Genomic DNA, 24105 nt, shown 5'->3' with positions numbered 1-24105 from the left:
TATTTATGTGGAGTTTATAAATCATCCCATGTGAACGTAAGGAGATTTGTGGGCAACAGATGGAACGGGGATGGACATATTTCGGGAAACAATGTCAGTGAACCGATTCCTCTTTCTTTTACTATGCCTCCGTTTTGATGACATTACAGATCATCCCAGTAGAAGAGACGTTGATAAATTAGCTCCGATCAGAGAATTTTTTGGAAATTTTGTCACAAATTGCCAAAAGGCTGATACTGTAGGAGAGTATGTGACCATTGATGAGAAGTTGGAATCATTCAGAGGTCGTTGTTCCTTCAAACAATATATGCCCAACAAGCCAGCAAAGTATGGCATAAAAATATTTGCTCTTGTAGACGCAAGGGTATTTTATACCTGGAGTATGGAAATTCATGCTGATAAACAACCAGATGGGCCATTTCAAGTTGAAAATGGTGCAAGCGAAGTTGTCAAACGTTTAATAAGGCCCTTATACACAGTTTATAATTTATATTTAACAGTTGATAATTGGTATATGGGATATGAATTATCTCAAGATCTCCTAAAGAAGAAAATTACGATAGTAGGTACAATGCGTAAAAATAAGAGATAAATCCCACCTGTTTCTGGCAAAGGAAAGAGAAGTATATTCTTCAATTTTCGGTTTTCAGAAAGAAGCAACACTTGTATCTTATGTGCCGAAAAAAAATAAGAGTGTGATCCTGTTATTCACAATGCATTCCGGCGATCAAATCGATGAATCTACTAGGGAATCTAAAAAGCCTGAAATCATTACATTCTATAACATGACGAGATGGCAGCTGCATATTCTACAGCAAGAGTAGCACGTCGATGGCTTATGGTGATTTTCTTTTCAGTGTTAAACGTGGCTGCCATTAATGCAGGAATAATTCTACTATCAAAGAAGGAACCACCAACGGAATACCTTACCAGGTGTACTTTTCTCAAAGCCTTAGGGATGCAGCTAATAGAAAGTGTTCAAAATGAATGACGACAAGCATCTGTAGTTCCTGATTCTAGACAAACACTGACCACCGATAAACATGTTAACAATGAACCATATCCCCCCCAAAAAACCTAAAATTACTTACAAGAGGTGTACAGATAGAAAGACTAGATTCATTTGTGAAAATTGTAGCAAAAGTATATGTATGGAACATATGACCTCATTTTGTAAACAATGTTCAAAGAATTGTAAGTAAATAATTTTACCTCCCCTTATTCTTTTATATTTTGTCTAAAATGAAGTATTAACTTGGTTTTACATTTTAATTTCATTTAAAAAACGATTAATTTTATTCGGCAAATTTTGATTACAAACTTTTTATTCGGGTATGACATACCCGGCGCGTGTTCTCGTGTTCGTCGGATCGGTGCGTGTGCTCGCGGGTTAACTGAAAAATCCAAATTCCCATTTTACTAAATCTTCATTCCATCTTGAGAATCAGTTCTTTGAACTAGCGCTGTTTCTTCACACATTTTATTTTCATGATGTTTTATTTAAGTGACTGTTGTGTTTATCATGCTTTGCACCACCAAATGCAAACTAGTCAGTTTAGATAGAAACTAAGCATAGCTAAAATTGGGGACAAGAAATCACCAGCTTTTGTTCACTCAAGATCTGAGGCAATTAATTTCTCAAGTTAGGAGCATCAATGCCAGCTGTAAAGGTTTCAACATACATATTTTATGTAAATCTGTGTACTTTGAAAAATTCAGATGGACACAGCAGAAATTGCCAAAGGTACAAAATGCATATGAATTATATGTACTGAAAGTTCTCTATTGCTTATTAAGAAGTTACTCTAAGCAATGGCTGTACAAGAAAGAAAAATTGCATGCTAATAAAAATCATTTATTAATTTTTAATAGAAAAAGATATGCATGGTTTAAATGTTTGCTTTCTTCTTTAATAAAATTAAAGAGGTGTTTTTTTTTTTTTTTTTCTTTTTAAAAATTACTGTCTTGATTTTTATGAAAGTAAATTTGTCCGAAGTTTTATAGTTCTATTTTCTGGCAAGTATTATGTTATGTTAAAATCCTTGAGCAATATAATCTTTCTTCGCCATACCAGTGGCTAAGTTTATAAGACCACTGAATACTAGGTGGTATGATTTGTGTTCAATTTTCTTTAATTTTTAGTTGATAGTTTCATTTAAATAAACTAACAAATAAAATTTAATAAGCAAATAAAACTAATAAATGTTCTTGAAAGAAGTATTAGTGTAAAATAGGTGAAGACAAATATATAATTTGAGTAGTAAAGATAACTTTCTTTTGTGGAATTTTGATATAAAAACCCAACATTTATTTATTATTTTGTCACAAGTTTGTTGTTTTCTGAAGTCCTATATCACAAATCAAAATTTTATTTTTGGTCGTTTTTTCTACTCTGCATATACATTAAATGGAGGTGAATATTGGAGTTTTGATAGATAAATAAATCTTTCATGGTTATTCTTAGATTGAAAATTACAGTTGCATAAGAAATTTTCAAAATATTTGTGCTCTAATGTCTTCTTTTACAAAACTGCACTCAATACGAAAAAAATGAGTCATGTTTGGGTGCAAAAGTATTAAAGGAAAGTACTGATTGTTTTGTGTTACATGTTGATTATGACTCAATTATGCTTTAATACACTTTCTAGCCCCATATAACCAATTATTGTTGGAGAAAATTGTCATGTCTAATTCTGTTAATACATTTTAAATACACTGCTCAAAACAGTTAGCTGATATTGTGAGTTCAGTGTCAAATAACCATATAATCTACAATTTTCTTTAACAAAAATGAAATAGAAGTTAGTTAAAAAGGAAAATTATAATGTTTAAAAAATTGGAAATGTGCAAATTTTGTCTGTGACATCAAATACTGCACATTTTAAATAAGCAGTGAAATGCGACCTGCAGTATTTCTTCTGTAGTAAGATTAAAAACAATTGGCACATGTTAAATGTTTCGTAACAGTGAATACAATATCTCAGCAAGATGACTTAGCTGAATCAATAGCCTGTAGGGCTATCGATCGTTTAGAAGCGGGTCAAACTATAGCTGTGGTGGAATAAGAATGATTAGTTTTCTTTTACATTATTTATTCCAAAGGGGCTTTGTCCCTGAAGGACTATTGTTTTCGTTTTGCATTGAAAACTTTAAAAGGCTGTATCACTTTTCAAATCGTTGCCACCAAATACTATCGCCCTGTATAATATTTGAAGGAATTAAATAAGGAAGAATCTGCATAAATGTATATATTTTTTCACATTGTGATAAAATAGTGGTACCTAGAGCCATCTAGTTTTGAATGACTTAATCCTACTACGAATATCAGCATCTGTAATGGCAGTGGGGATCTAGGCAAAGCATATTTTGCTTCCCTTAAATAAAGCTAAGACTAATCTTAATAAAATTCATGCTTTATTCCGTAACTTAAAATAAAATAAACTAACATTGTAACCTTTACATTTAAAACCATTTGAGGGAAAGAAAACTAGTATAATGCTAACTCAGAACATACACATTCAGTTCCAAGTTCCTCTTTTGCCGTGATTATCAAGCAAAATGCATGATTTGTTCCGCCTGTCATCAAGTGATTGCACAAAGAGCACAAAAGGTAAAATGAGTCAGGACCATAGGTCCAAGAGGGCAGGAGCTGATGGTGAAAGGGGTGTGACAGCTTGTCACATGATCTGTAAGCTGACATGGCATTGGTTAACAAGACATAATGATAGAGAGTCCGTAGGTCACGTGGGTGGTCACCAACTCAAGTGAAGGCTCAGACGCGCACACACATTCACCGATACCGGTGTACATATATATACATTTACTCGGCCAACCCGCCGATCTTGACGTCATTGGCCAATCAGCGGCAACCACGTTAGCTTACCTCCGATCAAAATTTGCATAAGGAAAACTAAAGTCAACAAACAGCAGTGCTTAAATTGCGCCGGAGCCCGGCTCCGGTGCTTCTCAGTTTTTAAGATAAATTACAATTTTAGCCGGAGCGCACTGGAGCCCTAAATAAGATGAGCTCAGGTACTTCTTTTTATAAAACTGAACCACAATTTAAAGGGGAAAAAAAATTAGAATTCCTAACTTTTTAGTTTAACAATAAGCAGACTTTGCAAAACTCTATTTCCCTAGAAATACGAACTCATGAGAACATGAGACGTTCAAGTAAAGTTCCCTCACTCGCATGTGGAAACCGTTCCCTTTAAGAAAAGCAATAAATTTAGGGGAGTTTATTTAGGGATGCCTAAATTTCTCGCCATGCCATTGTATCTAGTGTATTGTTATCGATGCTTACAGTTAGTTATCCTAGCAGGAAAGAAAATTTGTGTTTTTGTGTTCTTAAATGTGCGTTCTTAAATGTGCGTCTTAAATGTGCGTTAAAAGTGACAGCGAGTACAATATGAGTGAAATACTGAGGTAAACTGCTCATGCACGTCTTACACGTCGTCTTCCCACAGTATCCACTAATGGGGGGGGGAAGTGTAACCAGCAACCTTACATTTAGGAGTCCGATTCAGGACTCATTTACCCCTGACACCCATCTGCCTGATAGCTAGCTATAATTATATCAACACAGAGCCGCGGTCAAAGAGAATGTTCTCTCTCACCAAGATTCCCCTCATTTTTTTGTTTCTACCCACTCATACCCTCATTCTGTTTCTCCCTGGAATTTTCATTAGCTATACTTTAAGTATATTTAATTTTTGTGATGATAAAAGAACTTCCCCCTCCCTACGATCAGAACTTAAATTGGGCCGGAACGCACCGAATCTTAGCTCTGGTGCTTCTTAGTTTTTGTAATAAATCATAATTCTAGCCGGAAAGCACCAGAGCCCTGAATAAGAAGGCTGCAGCACTTCTTTTATGTAATTGAATAACAATTTCAGTAGAAATTTTATCTAGAAAATTTTATTTTAACAATAAAATTATATTAAAAATCGCGTATTAAATTTCAATTTATATCTTTACATTTTATTTAATTTTAATTAGTTAATTACTTCAATCTTTAATTATTTCAATAAATAATAATTATTTATCTAATAATTATCAATTAAATTATAATTAATTAATCATAATAATTATTGATTAAATAACAATTTATAAATATTAATTAAATATCTATTAATTAATTTGATAATAATTAACTGTTTAATTTTAAAATTATTAATGAGTTTAATAGTCATTTTACTTATTTATTTACTCTTGTTCCTCTCTGCTGATGGTCTTTCATATTGCTCCAGCACTTCTAATCTTAGAAATTAAGCCCTGACAAACAGCTCTCTTTTTCCCATGCAAAGACAAAAACAAAACTTTCACAGAAGTTCATAGTTCAATTCTATTATACGAAAACTCTTATTGTCTTTAAACACTGAAAACATCTAAACAAAACTTTCTTAAATTAACAGCAGTCGTTGCTTTTGTAAATAAGCCGGCAGTATTTAATTTACTAGTGATAAATTCAAGGTCAAACACTCCATCATTTACTAGTTTTCTAACAAAGTGATATTTTACGTCTATGTGCTTAGTTCGGTGATTTTCTGTTGGCCATCTAGAAAAATCAATGGCAGACTTGTTATCACAAAATAGTTTACACTCTCTTAAATTAAACTTTAAAATTTCATCTTGGAAGACATTTTTCGTCCACATTAATTCCTTTGCTGCCTCCGATAAGGTGATATACTCCGCTTCCACAGTTGATAAACTTACACATTTTTGTTTAACAGTTTTCCAGATTACCGGTGCTCCATCTAAATGTGATATAAAACCTCCCAGGAACACGCAGTCATCCCTATTACTTGCATAATCAGCATCTAAATAACAATATAAATTTATATGTTTAATCCTCGATAAGTTTATATAATTTAGTACCATTGAGATAACCAAGCAATTTCAACAATGCTTCGCAATGCTTAATTCTAGGATTCTCCTGAAATTGTGGTAAGATATTCACTGCATATGTAATATTAGGCCTTGTCCTCTTAGCTACAAAAACTAAACATCCCAACAAATTTTTAAAGGGTAATGTACGCATTTCTGCACTTGTAGATGGACAATTTAATTTTGTAAGAACAGTGCCTTTAGCTATGAGAAGTGAAGTTATTGGTATCTGGAAATGTTTAAATTTTTCAAAAATTTCTTCGATATATTTTTGCTGATGTATAAAAAAACCCGATTCTCGTTCTCTAAGAATTCAATTCCAAGTAACGTTTTAGTTTTGCCTAATACTTTAAGATAAAAAAAGTTACTCAGCTGTGAAATTACTGTATCTGTACTATATTGATCTTTACTAAAAATCACAATATCATCTACATATAACAAGAGAATTACATTTGAACTCTTATAAACACTATTACACCATTGTATTTTCTTAAAATATAGATTTTCTAAAGTACTTTCAAATTCACAAAACCATTCATGGCCACTTTGAAATAGACCTTAAATGGCCTTGTGTAATAAACACACTTTATTTTTCTCTTCAATAAATCCCTCTGGTTGGGTCATATATATTTTCTCATTTAGGTTTGCATATAAATATGCGTTCTTTGCATCTAACTGACAATTAGTCCATCCATATAAACATACCAGTATAGTGAAAAATATTCTTATGATTGAAAAATTTACTACAGGACTGTAAACGTCATCAAAATCTTCACCTCTTTTCTGCCTGAATCCCTGTGCTACTAAACGTGCTTTGTATCTAACCACTTCATTCTTTTCATTTCTTTTTAGCGTATAGACCCATTTGTTTCCTAGCATAGTTTTATTTTCTGGCTTTTCGACTAATTCCCAAACCTTTCTTGTATCAATTTCTTCTTTCATTGCCTTATCCCATTCTTCAGCATTTACTGATTTTTGTGCTTCTTTAAAATTTTGTGGGATAACAATTTCTACGGAATTTGCCTCTTCAGACATGGAGCTAGTCTCCTGTTCTACAAAATTAACTTTCCCCGAGGATTCGTTTTTTCCACTAAAATCAAACTTATCTTTTTCAAATTTAACATTTCTTGCCTCATAATACTTTTCAATGTCATTATAGAATCTAAAACGGGTGTCTGTTCTCTCTACATAATAATATATGTCTGTACGTGTTCTGTCTGGTCTTTTAACTGCTTTTTCTTTGCCAGTTTAAGTCTGATACTTTTTTCGGGGTAGATTTGTCATCTGACAACTTTATTTCTTCTCTAGAAGTTTCCTGTTCTTCATCTCATTCTGCTAATAGCTCAAATTCCTCTAGTCTTTTAAATTAGTGTTTGATTTCTGGTCCAGGATGCCGTTTGCTGCATTCAGTTATTCATCAAACTTCACATTACAGGTTTCTATTAATCTGCGTTCTTCTGGTAGCCGTATCCTATAATCCCTAGTTTCCTTCGCATATTCTACCATGATTCCTTCTTTGCAGCTCATTTGTAATTTGTTTCTAATCTGTTTTGGCATGCCAACATAGGCTTTACAACCAAATACTTTAAAATAAACAACACTGGGTTTTCTATTTAGGAACATTTCATAAGGGGTTCGGTTGCTTTGACATACTCTGTTCCACGTATGTACAAAACAGCCAAGAGCTTCTGTCCACCATTCTTTTCCCATTTTACCATCATTGAACATTGCTTTAACTGTGTCTAATGCCGTTCGCTTAAAACATTCACACACACACACCGTTCTCTTCTGGGGTGTATGCATTTGTTCGTTCAACATTAATTCCATTTTCGGCTAAGTACTCTTCGAATTGCCTGTTACAGAATTCCCCACTGTTATCGGTGTGTATATTTATTAATTTTCTATTCGTCAGTCTTTTCATTTGCCTATGATAATTCTTAAAGTTTGTAGAACGATTCATTTTTATTTTTCATACAATACACTGTTACTAATCCATTATAGTCATCCACAGTAGCGAGGAAATATTTACTCCCACCCTTAGATGGAACTGGGGGTGGACCACAAATGTCTAAATAAACCAACTGCAATGGTTTATCCGATCTCTTCGGAACAGCTTCGGAACAGGAAAGTTATTCTACTAGGTTTAGGAATAATACACGGTTCGCACTTCTCCATTGGTTTTTCGATTTCTGGTAACCCTTTCACGCTTTGTTTCTTACTAGCATTCTTAATATAATCAAAATTTACGTGGCAAAATCTCCGATTCCATAGCATCGCATCATCTACTTTATTTAACTTTCCAATTTCTGTACCATAACCAGCTTCCTTTTTATCTGTTGCATATCTAAATGGTTTTACTTGATAAAGTCCTTCATATCGTTTAGCGTAGCATAATCTATCCCAATTATTAAAGTATATCCACATCTTCCCTTTTGAAATCACAAAATGAGCACCTGCCTTATCTAACATTACTCCCGATAGTAAATTTCTCCTTAAATTTGGATTATATAACACATTATCTAACTCAATCCAATTTATTCGATTGCCTACTTTTACTTCAAATTTGACGGTACCCTTTCCTAGTACTTTACTTTACAATTTCCTACAGCTAAAGACATACATATATGGTTTATTTCTTCAAAATTTATCAATAAATTTTTATTATTGCAGAAATGAGTTGTAGCTGCAGTATCTACGACCCAATTAAATTTATCTGCATTACCAAATTTATCTGTAGTTGTTACACAATTTTCTACTAGCATTAATTCTTTACCTTTAAACTGTCCATTTTTATCGTCTATTTTAAACTTCTTATTTTTACTTACATTATCTTTACATTGAGCAATTATGTGTTCAGATTTATGACATCTGAAACAAGGTCCTATTCTCATATTGCCCATTTTTTTTTTTTAGATTTAGTTTTATTTTCAACTCTGTCTTCCACTGCATTTGAACTAATAGTATAAAACACGCTTACCTTACTGTCTTCTAAATCAGCAGTTACCTGGCAAAGTCGGCTTTCTTCCCTTACCAGTTCTTCAGCAATTTTTTACAGCGTAAAATTTTCGTCCTTCCACCTATAGATCAACTGTACAATGCCGGAGTATTCCTGGGGTAATCTCCTTATTGCCTAAAATCCTTTAAAAATATCTGGCAAGTTGTGTCCAGCTTCAGCCAACTTCTTTGCAGTCATTCTTATCCTTGCGATGAATTGTATATGTCTGTACGTGTTCTGTCTGGTCTTTTAACTGCTTTTCTTTGCCAGTTTAAGTCTGATACTTTTTTCGGGGTAGATTTGTCATCTGACAACTTTATTTCTTCTCTAGAAGTTTCCTGTTCTTCATCTCATTCTGCTAATAGCTCAAATTCCTCTAGTCTTTTAAATTAGTTTTTGATTTCTGGTCCAGGATGCCGTTTGCTGCATTCAGTTATTCATCAAACTTCACATTACAGGTTTCTATTAATCTGCGTTCTTCTGGTAGCCGTATCCTATAATCCCTAGTTTCCTTCGCATATCCTACCATGATTCCTTCTTTGCAGCTCATTTGTAATTTGTTTCTAATCTGTAATTTACTTCATTTGGTGTATATCTAATGGTAAAAAATTCATCCAGTAACTGAATTATCCTTGCTCTTGTTTTGGGTTCGAATTCCTTCTATAGAACTTCCCATGCTTCTTTACCACTTCAGCATTCTTGTATCAGTTTTAATTTTTTAAGCCTGAACTCAGTTTTAATTCCATAATATAATGTAATGAAGGCTCTATTTTCTCTGAATGTGAAGTCCTGCTTGTTGCACTTTTATCTAATTCTTCTTCTTTGTCCTGTATGAAGCTCCAACAATTTCTATCCAGTAAAAGCATTTTCATATCGACTTTCCATCGTTCCCAGTTGTCGTGGTTTAACAGCTTAAAATCTTCAGGTAGTAATGACATCTGCACTTAAGTGTGCAGTAAGTAAGCACAACAACTTGAACAAACTTCTAAGACAGGTCAGCCTCTTTTCGTGGATAACGGCCCTCTTCACCTACATTCCTTCAATACTGAGTTGAACTGGGTAACAGGCTAGCTGTTGGCGTTGGGCCTATAACCCTAATGGCAATGAGGATTTAGGCAAAGCATATTTTGCTTTCCTTAAATAAAGCTAAGATTAATCTAAATAAAATTCATGCTTTATTCCATAAATTAAAATAAAATAAGCTAACACTATAGCCTTTACATTTAAAACCAATTGAGGGAAAGAAAACTAGTATAATGCTAACTCAGAACACACACATTCGCCGGTACCGGCATACGTATATACATACTTGGGCAATTATGCTAGCTTACCGCCGATTGACCTCCGAACCAAATTTGCATAAGGAAAACTAAAGTCAACAATTTGAAAGCCCAAATTTAAAATTTGTAATTTGTTTTATTATCGATTTCATATTTTGTAAAACTTTAACGAATTTTTTATTAACAAACTCAACGATTTAAAAGGGAGCAATGACAACACTCTACGCGGGGGGGTCCTTTTTATCTCCAGTGTGCGGAACTATGTATTGGAAGTTCTAAAGATATGCTCATTTTAAAATTATTTTGTGACATTGCTGTTGAACTGAATTTGATAGTTTAAGTGCAAAGAACATGGTATTTAATAAATAAAGGTAACACACAAAATGTTAAAAAAAAAGCCCTCTTTGGACGTAATTTAAAAGCTGAAATGTTTCAGATTTTTTTATATGATATTATAATTGATATTAACATAATTAAATGTAAACAATCATTGATTACAGACTCTCTCCTACACATAATGATTAATCAACAATTTAGCACATTTTACAGAAAGAGAACTCACTAAAGGGCTGTTCCCACTAGGATTTATCTGAGCTAACGGGGACAGCTAATGCAGCCGACCCATCTCCAAAACCAGTTTTTTTGCATAGGGCAGCAAGTTGAAAAATCTGAACTGCAGGCATAGCGAAGCTAGTCAACACATGAAACTGACTCCATTAGCTCAGATAAACCCCAGTGGGAATGGCCCTTATAGGTTTAATTAATAAATCCACTTATCTTCTTATACTTGAATAGTTTTTTTTCTAGACATGAACGTTTTTTGTAAAACTTAAGATTTGGATCCTGTCCATTAATAATTAATTTTTTTTTTCCTGCTACTCTAGTGACTAAGTCCCATTTCAGTACTTTGTGTATACATTGTTCTTTTCACATTTTCCATAGAAATATCCTGATCTTTGTTTTTTAAAATGCATAATAATCTTATTTCACCACTAACTGAGACCGCCAAAGATTAATTTTACTTTAATCAGTAATAATCTTGATTCTCTCTTAATTAACATTAGGAATTCAATATGCTTTACTATTCTCAAATTTCACAGAAAATAGCAAATCAATGCTTTCCTCATTAAATAATAAAGTTTACCTCGTAATGTCATCAAACACTTCATTTTTCAAGTCACGATCTACTTTATGTGCATCCCTTTTTGGGTTATTGTTAATAAGCTTTTTGATGTCGTCTTTTAATATAATGATTAAATTTAATCTCATCTTCCAATTTATTTAACATAGGTTTGTACTGAACTGAATTAATATACTTTTATTTTTTCTACTGTATTTAAACCAACGTTTTATTTGGCTGGATCTGTCAAATTAGTAATCTTTTTCTTAACTTCTTGAGAGGATGTACTGTCTGTATTGAGAAAAAGAACTATAAAGGGTCGTCCACACAACTACACTCAGAGCAGATGAAAGCACATTTACGTTATCATTGAAACAGCATCCAAATGAATATGCTTGCAAAGAGTGTGTTTAACCAATAGAATTATTTGGGGCAAATAATCACATGAAGTGGTAATATAGTGTTGTTTTCTTGGTCAACGGAGCTGTCATCTTGTTACTTCGCTGTATTTCTATATGTTTGCGGCAAGATGTCAGAATCAGATGATTTTTTTTTACAGCTGAAACTTTACTATTAAGTACAATCATTAATCAAGAAGATTCTTTTCCTTTATTGCCTCGTTTGTGAGACGAATATCCTGAATTATTTTTTAATTACTTCGGGATAAGTATCGACCAGTTTGACAGACCTTGCAGATTCTATATTGTCTGAAAATTAAGATTTATAAAATTGGTTTGGAATATAGTATATAAGGAGAATTAAATTACTCGAAACACCATCCACCATATAATAAAATCAAGCTCACATTTTTTAATCTCCCCCCTCCCTTGGTTTGCTTGTTTATGTGTGGTATGGGAGTACGCGTAAAGGAATCTGTGTAATAAGTAAAGTGTTGTATAATTTGATTATTTTCTATATATCATTACAGAAATAAATTAGAAAGAAAAAGTTTATCAAATAAAATTTCTCAAGATTTACTGTCTTAAAATATTTTTAGCATAATGTCACATTAGCCCAAATGCTCTCAAAACATGTATGTGCCTGTAAATGAAAAAAAAAAAAAGTTTGTTTTGAAGTAATATAAAATCTGAATGCTTTCAGTTTTATTATTATTATTATTATTTCCTATTTTTGTTTATTTTTGAATTTGGAATACATTTCAAGTTTTGGACAGTTTATGTAAAATTATGTAGATAATAAAATATGCAATGAGGTAAAAGTAAAGAAATAATTTTTACAAGAGATGCATATATATCATTACAGATTGGGTTAATGGTTTCTATTTACAGTGCACATTTTTAAACTAAATTGAAAACAATAATAATAACAGATAAAATAAGAAATGAAATTATTCATGTTTAAATATAAGAAACACGTTTCAAATTGAGAAAAGCTAACTTTAATTTACAATCTGACCACTAAACTATCTGTGATATCAGTTTCTACGAAAAATAATGTAACTAGTAGAAGTCACTGCAAAGATAATTTAATTAATATGCAATAAATGAGTGCCATGTGACTTAAGTTGTAACTGTCCTCGAAAATTTCGTAAATGTATTTTATTCAATATTCTTTCACAGTCAACTGCTTTATTTTAGAAGTTGTTATATCGTTGAAGTTAGTTTTTGGTGTATTTAATATTGGGATATTTATAGAGCTTTTTGTTACACATGAAATAGCGAACATTTATAATAATTAAAGAGAATTTTGTAAAGCAGAAAATTTGATTTTGTAGAAACTGTAATTTATTTAGGTTCCTATTACTTTCGATGTTATAAACTGGTGAAACATATGGATATACTGGTTGGATCATTGCTTTATAAATATACAGTTCTTTCCCTTTAATGAGAATTTGAAATCTATACAAATTTATATGGTTTGAGAAATCTGAGAATGCTGATTAATTTTATTGCTGAGAATTTGAAATCTATACAAATTTATATGGTTTGAGAAATCTGAGAATGCTGATTAATTTTATTGCTGTGTGTAGTTACGATCTCTTTAAGCAAAAACTCATCGCTGTGTGATTCTGATGCCATATCTGATGTGAGCGACATCTCCTGCTCGATGACAAATAAAGCCTATAATTCACTTTAGAAATGCCGGATGAGTAAATTCCAGAGGGAAGAATCCTGAGGTGCAAACGCCATATTGAAGCCGGTAAGCAAGAAGATTTTTCTGATTATAGCACGGGATAAGAACTGGACTATTAGCTGTTCATCCACTCACGGATGAAAAAGCTGAACTCAGTTTTATGTCTTCTGCATAATGCGAATTTGCGCCGGCGAATAAAAAACTGCGCCAACTACGTCGCGAGTGTACTCGTCTGGACGGGCCTTTATATGCTGCAACATGTTCTTTCTGTTTCTTTTTTCCCCCCTCACAATTTTGCTATTGCTTTTGATTCTTGCACATCAGAAAATTTTGGATATATTTCATCTGAAATTTAGCAAATTTTATTTTCATCTGCAATTTGACCAACTTGTTGTTAGAGCTTGCATTATGATAAGATCGTGCAACTGTTGATTTAAATATTTTATTTTCTTTTTTAGTGCGACTAGTTTTAGTTGATTTGTCCAAAAGGAACATAGGTAGACATATTATCATTTGAACATTTGTAGCGAGTTGATTTGCTCTCAGGAAAGATCTCTGCCTGCCATCTCCTGTTTCTTATGTGGGTATTTTTCAGTTAATGGGGAACTAGTCATAATTGTGTGCCAAAGCACAAAATATAGAAATCTGCTTAATTTAGCTTACAAGAAGTTGCATGTCATTATTATGAAAAAGTGGGAAGAATGAACATTGACCTAGTAATTTTTCCTCGATATTTTTTATTGCTTTTTTAATGAAATGTTGAATTTCTAATAGAAAGGATCAGTAGAGATTAAGCGATTTCACAATTCGCACAAATAGTTGATATTAAATTATAAGTAAGCTATATTGCCCACAAAATGAAATGTTTTTCAATTGCTGGAGCGACAAAATGGCACTGCAGATAAAAATTGTGCTATGAATGAAAGGTTTATGGAGTGGACGCTGGTTCAAAGGTTTATATGTTGATTTTCTGATTTATTTACTGCTGTTATCAAGAGCTCATTCTGTCAGCTGCAGTCTGGAATTAAGCACTGTACAAGAGTAAACTAAAATAATTATATTTGCTCGTATTTGTGAATTCCTGTGTTCGTCTTGTACAAGTGTAAACTGGAATGATTATATGTGTTCTTATTTGTGAATTTCTGTATTTGTCTTTGCTTTTTGTTTTTATTTTGGATTCAATAAAATAGCCACTCTTTTCATGAATATGTCTGTATTGTTAAGGTTGAGTTTTCTATCTGTAGTTAGAATTTGTGCCAACATATAAGTTTGATCATTGGTGTTGATTTTTTTGGCCTGTTAAACCAAAGAGCTGTGTTATTTGAGATCCAACTGGGACTTGGAGGTTTCCCTGGACTAGAATGAAGATTTCTATAATCAAACATTTTCCTTCGGTATAGAGGCTTCAGACCACATTTCAAGGTCCCAAATTCATAGAAACATGCATTAAAAATAGCCTACCAAAATATTCTGAAAATAAGTTTTATGCTAAATTTACAATGCTCACTAATAACATTCTCAATTATTCTATTAACTTCCCTTTTAGGGAATCAGAACTGTAAACTTTGGAAAGAGATCAGCTTTAGAATGTCAACAAACGTTGTTGTTTATTACATATCTTACAAGAGAAGGGAAATTTTGAAATATTAAGTAATAATAATATTATACTTATAATAATATTATACTTATAACTCGTAGTAAACAAATAAATTTTTATCATACGTCTCATTCAACTAGTAATACCTGTTTTCATTTGAAACAGATTTATTGTTGGTTTATTCGTTGTGTGTTTGAGCATGCAAAATAAATTTAATGTAATGACTCTAAAACTGATTAATGCACTTGCAAAGTCGTAAGCTTTTGAAACATATGATGATTATGATTTCCTTTCTAGGTATGTACATATAAACAATGCTATTTAAACATATGTCAGATTTCATATATTGAGCGTTAATTTAATGCTCAGAAATTTAAATAGATATATATATATATTTATACAGATGGAGGACAAAATAATGCAAACGCCTGTGAAAAGTATGACATATTTCATAGTTGCTACCTAGTGAAAGAAATATGCCACCTAGTGAGTGTGAAGAGGAAGGTATCAGTCTCTCAACAGCAATCACCTGCGTAGCATGCTTCGATTGAATTGTCTGTGAGAAGTTGAAATGTTAGAGTTCCAAAGAGGAATGATAGTTGGAGGGCGTTCAAGTGGAGCACCGATTACGGAAACAGCAAACCTTGTGGGGTGTGCAAGGAGTAGGGTATCAACCCTTATGACAGCATACACGAAAGAGGGTAAGACGATGTCTTCAAAGCACAGCAGTGGCCGAAAGTCAAAGCTGGCTGATAGGGATAGACGGGGTCTTGAAGCACATAATAGCCCGAAAACGCAAGCAATCGTTATCCAAGATAACATCCAAAATGAACACTCAACTCCAGAACCCCGTTTCAACAAAAACTGTCAAAAGGGAACTTCATGCTGCGAACATTTATGGCTGAATGGCAATTTGTAAACTCTTGGTGACAGCAACTAATGTTTTCAAGCGACGCCAATGGAGCATGTGTGATATAAATCGCAAAGGCTGGCCCCCCACAGCAGTGGCAACAGGTAATATGGTCAGATAAATCGTCATTCACCCTATTTTGGATGACCGGACGCATTTATGTCTGGAGAACGCCCAAAGAAGCGTTTTATCCTGACTGCCTCTTGCCGACTGTGAAGCATGGGGGGGGCGCCATTATGGTATGGGGTGCGATGTCTTGGCGCGGTCTTGGGCCACTTGTTATTCTGCATGGGAGGATCACATCCAATCACTATCTAAGCATTCTAGGGAATCATTCTATATGATGGAATTCTGTAAAAAAGGAATATTCTAGGGAATCATTCCTTTTTTACAGACTATATTTCTTGGGGAGAGACCGCTTTTTCAAGACGACAACGCCCTTATCCACACTTTTAGGTGTATTCAAGAATGGTTCGAAGAGCATGACGATGCAATTGAACATCTCACTTGGCCCCCTAGTTTCGGGACTTGAATATTATTGAACATTTATGGGCATATTTAGAGTCCAAACTTCGTTCCCGATCTCCACCTCCATCCGGACTTTCAGAATTAAAGACTGCTCTGCAGGAGGAATGGGTTAATATTCCTTTAAATATTGTCAATGGCCTTTGTGCATCTATCCCACGTCACATTAAATCTATACTTCAGTCAAAGGGTGGTCCAACTCCCTATTAATAAAGATTTTCCATTATTTCACAGGTGTTCGTATTATTTTGTCTTCCATCTGTATATATATATTAAGATTTACCTTAATCATATAATTCTTTATGGCCTTCTTATTGGAGACTAATAAAAATATTTTACCAACATATGGGTAATAAATTAATTCTAAACTACACAAATGTAACAATCTGAAATGGCATTTCATGCAGTCGGATGATATTATCCAACTTTTGCAGTATCTAATGCAATATAGGTAACTTTTAATGTATATTGCATGTGTGATATCTGACAAGTGTATAGGTTATTTTTTCTGATAAACTGATTTGTACAAACATACAAAGTGTAGACTTTATGTTTAAAGCATCACATAATGTATGCAACACTATATAATAATTGCTACAGTAAATATGTTTGACCTCTCACCTTTCATCTCTTGTATTAGAGAATATCATGAATTGAGAACATAATTTCTCAAGATGTCATGATACCAAATTTGGCTGCAAAGCTTAAATCTCTAAGAACTGATTGAAAAGCGCCACAAGCATAAAATCCAACATGAAGGCCTATTTTTCCCAGTGAGGGTTTCCCAGTAACAGTTTCAGGTATTAGCAGACATATTCTTATGTGAAATATCAAAAGTGTAAGATTACATTTCTTTATCCAAGCACTATCAGTGATGAAAATCCACACTGTCTTAAGTTTCAAAATCATACTCTCTATTTGATATTGAAAATTAGGATCTGTTTTCAATGAATTCTAACTGTTCTTGCTGTCAAAACATCTGTTACTGCTTCCATCTTACCATTATATTCTTCTGCAAATGCTTGAGTTTGATCATAGTGTTAATTCACTAAAAACAGATGATCAAAAGCAGATTTAATGCATGATTTTGTGATTTGCAGATGTGGAATTTTTATTATGCCCTAATTAAGGTGCAGATCCAAGGATAAAAGAAGCTGGAGGAAATGAGAGTTAGTATTGAGTTCACTGCTCAGAGTTCTTTTGTCATCTCTCATTATAAAAGCAAAAATATTACTTGCTTAATTATTGTAAACACCAGCCATTGTCTTTAGCATTTTATTTTATTATTTTGCTTTAGGTTTCAAAAACATCATTTATATAATTAGAAGTTTTATTGCAGTTTGTGATAATCCTTCAAGAATTTTTCTACAAACTGCAACTCCAGCTCATTGCTTTCAACTGTGGCTTCTACTGTTTTCATTTTCTGAAGCTTTAGGAATGCATCCCGTAAGCGTCAGTGCTTCTATCATTAACTGCATCATTTACATTTTTAAGTTAATTTCCATTATGCAGTGACAACTTAATGGTAACTTAGATAGACTGAATAGAGATTAAAATTAGCAATAATACAGAAAATTCTTGCATTCTGTTTTATAATCTGTCAAGTCTTCCTTTAGCAGTGATTTCTTCAAAAATGGTCATTCTAACATATGCGATTTTTTCCTAATGGCAGTTTTCATATGATTCCTATTGCCAGTAGTAATTTAATCTCTACATAATTCTTATTCGATAGCTGTATGCAGTTTTTCTCCTGCTGTCTTATTTAATCTCCAAAATATTACCTGTCTCAGTTAAGCTGGCATTCATGATTTTTTTTTTTTTTTTTTTTTCCATTTATGAGGTATAACAGCTAAAGATTTCCTACAGTATTAGTCAGGTCTTCAATCATTTTAAAGTGGTTCTTCCAAGTTCCTCGTAATTTGTATTCCAAATTCATTGAAGATGTTATTTGTAAATTTTCCAAGGGGGGGAAAAAATGAATTTTTATACTTTTCCGTAAACAAGAAATTTGTTTCAGAAACACTCAAAAATTTTTCAGCAAATCCTGTAAAAATGCATCTCTCATTAATGAACATGAATTAAACTGCAGATGGTAATAGGCTGTATTAGGTAGGATTTTCCCTTGGAAATATTAACTAGCTATGGAAGTCTGACTTGAAAACATGCTGCTTCATCTATATAATATATGGGGATATTTCCCAAAGTTAGTCACAATATTCTAAGAATATTTTGCATTTTTCAGTAGATGATATTGTTTTTAAACTTTTCACTCGAGCTGTACTGAAGACAGAGTGCACATGAAGTTTGGTAGGTAATATCAAGTGCAGGTTTTCCCAGTTATATTTTTATATAATTGACAGTAAAAATTGTAATATAATGTAATAAATTCCTATACTGGCACCATTTGAGCAATATTGACTGAGTGTCTGTAGTCATTAACACGTTGAGCGCGGCGCCGGTCCCTAAGGACTGGCAGTAAACTTTCCTTGTGGCCGGCGTCGGTTTGGCTGGCATCGGTCCACGGGACCGACAGTATTAAAGTTAAAAAATAAATATAGTCTCAATGAAATGTGATCAAATTTAGTTTTAATGAAATGTATTGAAACATTCTAAACAAAAATATGGCTTAGCTCGATGCCGTCTGAACGGAAAGGACAGCAAATTCGGCGCCGCACTCACCCTGTTAATATTACTTTTAACTGTTCTTAAATTTTATGTAACATATCCAGAAAATAATACTTATCTCATTATAAAAAAGAAGTTTGCTGCATAAAACTTTTCATCTTGAAAATATATGCTCTGGGTCGGTATTCCATATTAGCATGCATCGTATTGGGAGAGAGGTTTTGTATATACTCTTGTCATATATTTCTATTACTAGTTTAATGAGAAATGTGGTTACTGTTTGATGGAACTGTTTGTTGTCAGTAAAACATTTAACATCCGAAATTTATTTTATGGACATGTGATAATTCCTTAGGGTAAAGTTATGTCTGGAGACCAGATGCTCCCAAACCTTCGTTCAGAACATTTGGTGCTTCAAAGCTTTTGGAAGGTCCAAAAGCTCTGAAGTAACTGTTGCAGATGGGCTGACATGCAGTTGGGTACTTTATTATGGTATACCATTAGACAAGATGTTGCTTGCAATTTTAGTGGCTCTTTTCGGTTTCTTTAGGGTTTTACTTCCACATTAAGTTGAGTTTACGTTAAGTGCTGTGGTTATTGTCTTCTGAACATAAAAGGTCCACCTGGTTTCCTTCAGCTTTGTGGAAGAATGCAGATGTTGCCATACCATGGGCTGTTTCAGAATATAGGACAGCAAGTCATTACTTGTTTGTATTGTTTCTAGAATGTCAGTGCAACTGCCATTCAGATTGCTTTATGTGTATGTGTTTTTCAAGAAGTCCAGTGGCACCTGCCTGGACCTTTAGTAATGGAGATGACTTAACAATGTCATATGTAATGGACTACAGGTGTCATTCTAACTGCATTGTGTGAGCAGGACATTCTTCACTATGGACATTGGCCCCTTTTCCTTCGACAAACTTCTGCATCTTCATTTCACTATTAATTTTCCTATCAAAACAAAAATTTTACTATCTAATGCTGAATTTTACATGGTCAGTTCAAGAAGAGAATAACTGCTCTCATTTATTTTTTGCAAGATAACCGATTTTCTAGTTAATTTTGGTTGCTGCACAAATATGTATACAAGCACTATTACACAATCACAAGCACAACATTTATCACCAAGTGACCTTGGCATCCACGTCCTGATCCTTCTGTGGATACAGTCCTTCTACCAATGATGTCTGCCTGTATATTAAATAAATCAGTGCCATTGGCCCTTGTATGGAATAATAGTCCAAGCTATATACTTTCAGAATAAAATAGTTCTGTTTAGTCGACCTCTTTTCATTGTCTTTATTTTCCAAACAAATGGGACCCTTTGGTTGTGCTTTGTAGGTTAAAAAATTGCAATGATGTACTGAAAAAAATTATTGCATGAATGCTTGCTTATTAAACCTTTAATAATATCAACTCATTCCAAACTTCCATTTGGAACCCATCTGTGTAATCAACATTTATTTTGTACGAATCATAATTTGATTTGTATTATGCTTGCACTCTCTTTTTTGCTAATAATGAAGATATTTAATGGTAAAGTAATTACATGAAATGGGAAATGGAGACGTTATATATGTTTAATGTATTATTTCAAATAAGTTTTTTTAATATGAGGTAAGTTCCCCCCCTCCCCCAAAATATTATAGCTTACTGTAATATTTATGAACCTTTTAAATTCTGATTCTTCTACCTATTCACACTATCAAATTATGAGATGGAAAAAATTTCTTATGATAAAAATTTGAGTGATGTTAATAAAAGAGCTAGCAGTTATGTTTTATATTACTTGCATTTCTGCTTTTGAATCCCAGAACAGTTAACAAATGTTCAATAGATTTGAAGAAACTGCATTTTAACAAATTTGTTTATTTGATTTTGAATTATTAATTCTTTAAGTTGAAATAAAATTTAGAAATGTAAATATAACAAGGACATTGAAGCAACCATTTCAGTAGAATTAATGCAGATATTGAAGAAAAATTAGACACATCCTTAAATTAATAGTGTAGTGTCTGCACATGATAGTCACTGCTTTTTGTATATAGTTGTAGCTCCAAATATATAATTACAATGTCAATTTTTGTTCAGAGATTAACAAGATTATTGCCCAGTAACCAAGTATTGCAAAGATTATTGCCCATATTGATAAAAAACCAGTGAACATTGATAATTTTACCCTAGGTTCAAATCCTGTCAAACTGGCAGCATTTATCTATGTATTGCATAAATTCAAACCAAATTCGTTCAGAAAATTCTTCACAAAGACCTCTGTCTCTTGTGCGGATAGCATTTGTGTACTTTGCTTTAATCAATTAATTTTGTTATTTAAATATTTTACAAAACTTTTGACTATTCTAAGAACATTACTTGTGTAACCATATGAATGATTCTGTTAAACTTAAAATATTTCATTTTGAACCATTGCTCATATATACCATTTTCTTGCACTCAAATTTATCTTACAAGCTATAAGGTGTTTCTCCCACCTTCTTAGCATGCCTTTGGGATGTGGTAGTCTGCATACTGGGCGTGTATTCCAGAGGTTCGTGGTTCGATTTCCAGCAAGGATGTTGCTCATTTTTCATCTCTCTAGCTTCCAAAAAATAACCTAATGTCTCTACAAAGTAACTGAAAATACATTTTTATGCCTTTGGGAAAAAAAAAAAAATTCCCCCCTAAGTTGCTTGTTTTAAGTTTCCATAGCAATGTAAGGAAACTTACATTCCTTAACAATGTAAGGAAAATACTAAGATGAAAACTTGTTTAGCAGAGAGCAGCTGTGGTACTTGTTGGTGAAATAAACAGGATAATTGTTTTTGAAAAACATTTTATGCTTTATATCTTATATTCTTTATAATTTAATATATATCCGTCCTATTTCTAGAGCATTATTCAAAACTTATTTAAGCCAGATCATTTCTTTCCATTTAATAGTATGAAAAGAAAATAGGCTGCATAAATTTGTTCTGGAGTATATTCCATATGATCAATTCAATACTTTACAAATAAATACAGCTGAATGACTTTTAATAGCTGTTGTTTTACTTTTTAAAGAGCTCTGCGATGTATTTTTGCATTTTTTAAATCTAATATTTTAATTCCAATTTCAGTTATTGGATGAAGGCGATCGAGATGAAGATGGATGTTTCAGTCTTGCTGAATTTAAAGATATGATTGAGAATTCAGAAGATTTTATGTGGTTAGTTCTTAGTTTTGTATTACGAGATTCTTTCCCTGTAAAAACATATTTTTTACTTTTCTAATACTGCTATTATTATGTAAATTGAAGACCACAAAACTAGTGGAAAGAAATGACAATTTACTTAGAACTTGTATCTTTAAGACAGTTTTCACTGACTGACATAGTATTTAGAATTTTTATATTTTGCCAAGATTACATTTATTTTATTTGTATTCTAATTGCTATTAATCCTGGATTTAAATAAAAACTAGAAAATGCTCAGAGTTATAATAAAAGTTGTATAATAGGCCATGAGTATTTAAACTTATTTCAGTTTAGATATAAGTGAAACTTCTGGAAATGAGACATGTTCCAAAAAGAGCAGTGTGGCAAACATTGTTGATCAAAATCTTAGTGATGTTCTTTACTGGTCCATAATGTAGTCCCTGGATTTTTATGATTTAATTATTATGCATTTGAAATCACTTGTACAAATATGAATAGAACATATGAATCTTCATGGATAGTGAAATCATTGTATCCATTTTAGATGAAATTAGAAAAGAAGCTGACAATTAAGAATTAAAGCAATTGTGATGTGGGGATAATGCTCGTATTTCTGTGATTTCGAAAAAATTTTCTTGACCTTGAAAGAAATGCTCTTACCTAGATAGAGGTATGAGAAGAGTGTGGAATATGCATCTAATGGTTGACTGCAAAGTATTGCTGAGAAGAAAAAAAAATAAATATTGCTTGTTTAAAATTGTATGTCAAAGAAACAAATAAAATATTTGCACAGCTTTTTATAAACGTTTGACTATTCTAAGACCATTACTTGTATAACCACATGAATGATGCTGTTAAACATAAAATATTTCATCATGAACCATTGCTCATGTATACCACTTTTTTGCACACAAATTTATCTTATAAGTAACAGAAAATACATTTTTATGTCTTTGAAAAACCCTTTTTTCTAAATTGCTGGAATATGCATCTAATGGCTGACTGTGAAATATTGCTAAGGAGAAAACAAGTTTGTATGAATATATATGTATGAGTTTTGTATGAAATATATAAAATTATTTGATGAAATGTTAGTTGTTTAAAAATGTATGTCAGAGAAACAAATAAAATATTTGCAGTTTTTTTTTTTTAAATGATCTTTGGGAAAATGTAATTTAATGTTTAAACAATATACTGCACACTTGTTTTTGTAATTAAGTTTAAAAGACTATTTCAATTAAATGTCTTTTGAATTAGTTATTTATTTGAAATAGTCCTTTAAAGCAATGATGAAATCAGTTGTTAAAAAAGTATAATCTGAACCACTCCTAACCCCGTTCAGTTTGTATAATCAAAGCTGAACTATACATCTGATATTTTCTGTCATCACGAATGTTGCATCTATAAAGCATTTGAATGTTAATAGTTCCTTTTCCTTTCTATATATCTATTTGACTATAAAATGTATCATATTGATGATGACATCTTTTTCCTCTTTGTAGCACATTCAGGATGCCAATGCCTTAAATCTGATGGTCATGAAAATAAATTCTGCAAGATAGCTTTCACAGCTGCTGAAAAGAATGTGATGCATTACTGTACTTGTTAGCTCATTGATTCTAGGTTATAAAATAAATTTTATACAAGTTTTTCCTGTTTAGTTTTGGGTTTTTTTTTCTTTTGTGTGTAATATTTATTTTAATAAAAATATTTTTTTCAACAAATGCTTAAAAAAGGAGCACTTTCTAGTACTTAATTTTTAAATAATACCATTTTGCTATTTTACTTTTTTCTTCCAGGGCTAATTTCCTTCTGTTTGTATTTTTCAGGCTTTTAACTGGTGTTTTCATTGTCCATTATGTACTCGCATTTGAAACTGTAAA

General features: G+C 32.4%; 1 protein-coding gene across 5 annotated transcripts in view; it reads left to right on the top strand.

The window, feature by feature from the left end:
- LOC118188649 (calcium and integrin-binding protein 1-like) overlaps positions 1 to 23882 on the top strand; it is a 96172-nt gene extending 72290 nt beyond the window's left edge. For all 5 annotated transcript variants that reach the window (XM_085807080.1, XM_085807077.1, XM_085807078.1 and 2 more), the window contains 2 exons: positions 22146 to 22234; positions 23725 to 23882. In XM_085807080.1, coding sequence (XP_085663206.1) covers positions 22146 to 22209 — 64 coding nt within the window. In that variant the 3' untranslated portion in view covers positions 22210 to 22234; positions 23725 to 23882. The remainder of the gene's footprint in view (positions 1 to 22145; positions 22235 to 23724) is intronic.
- The last annotated feature ends 223 nt before the right edge of the window (positions 23883 to 24105 follow it).

The sequence above is a fragment of the Stegodyphus dumicola genome, chromosome X1 (genome assembly GCF_044657685.1).
Source record: "Stegodyphus dumicola isolate Sdum_Otavi_A_Nest chromosome X1, ASM4465768v1".
NCBI lineage: Eukaryota > Metazoa > Arthropoda > Arachnida > Araneae > Eresidae > Stegodyphus > Stegodyphus dumicola.
This window is presented reverse-complemented; position numbering and strand designations above follow the sequence as displayed.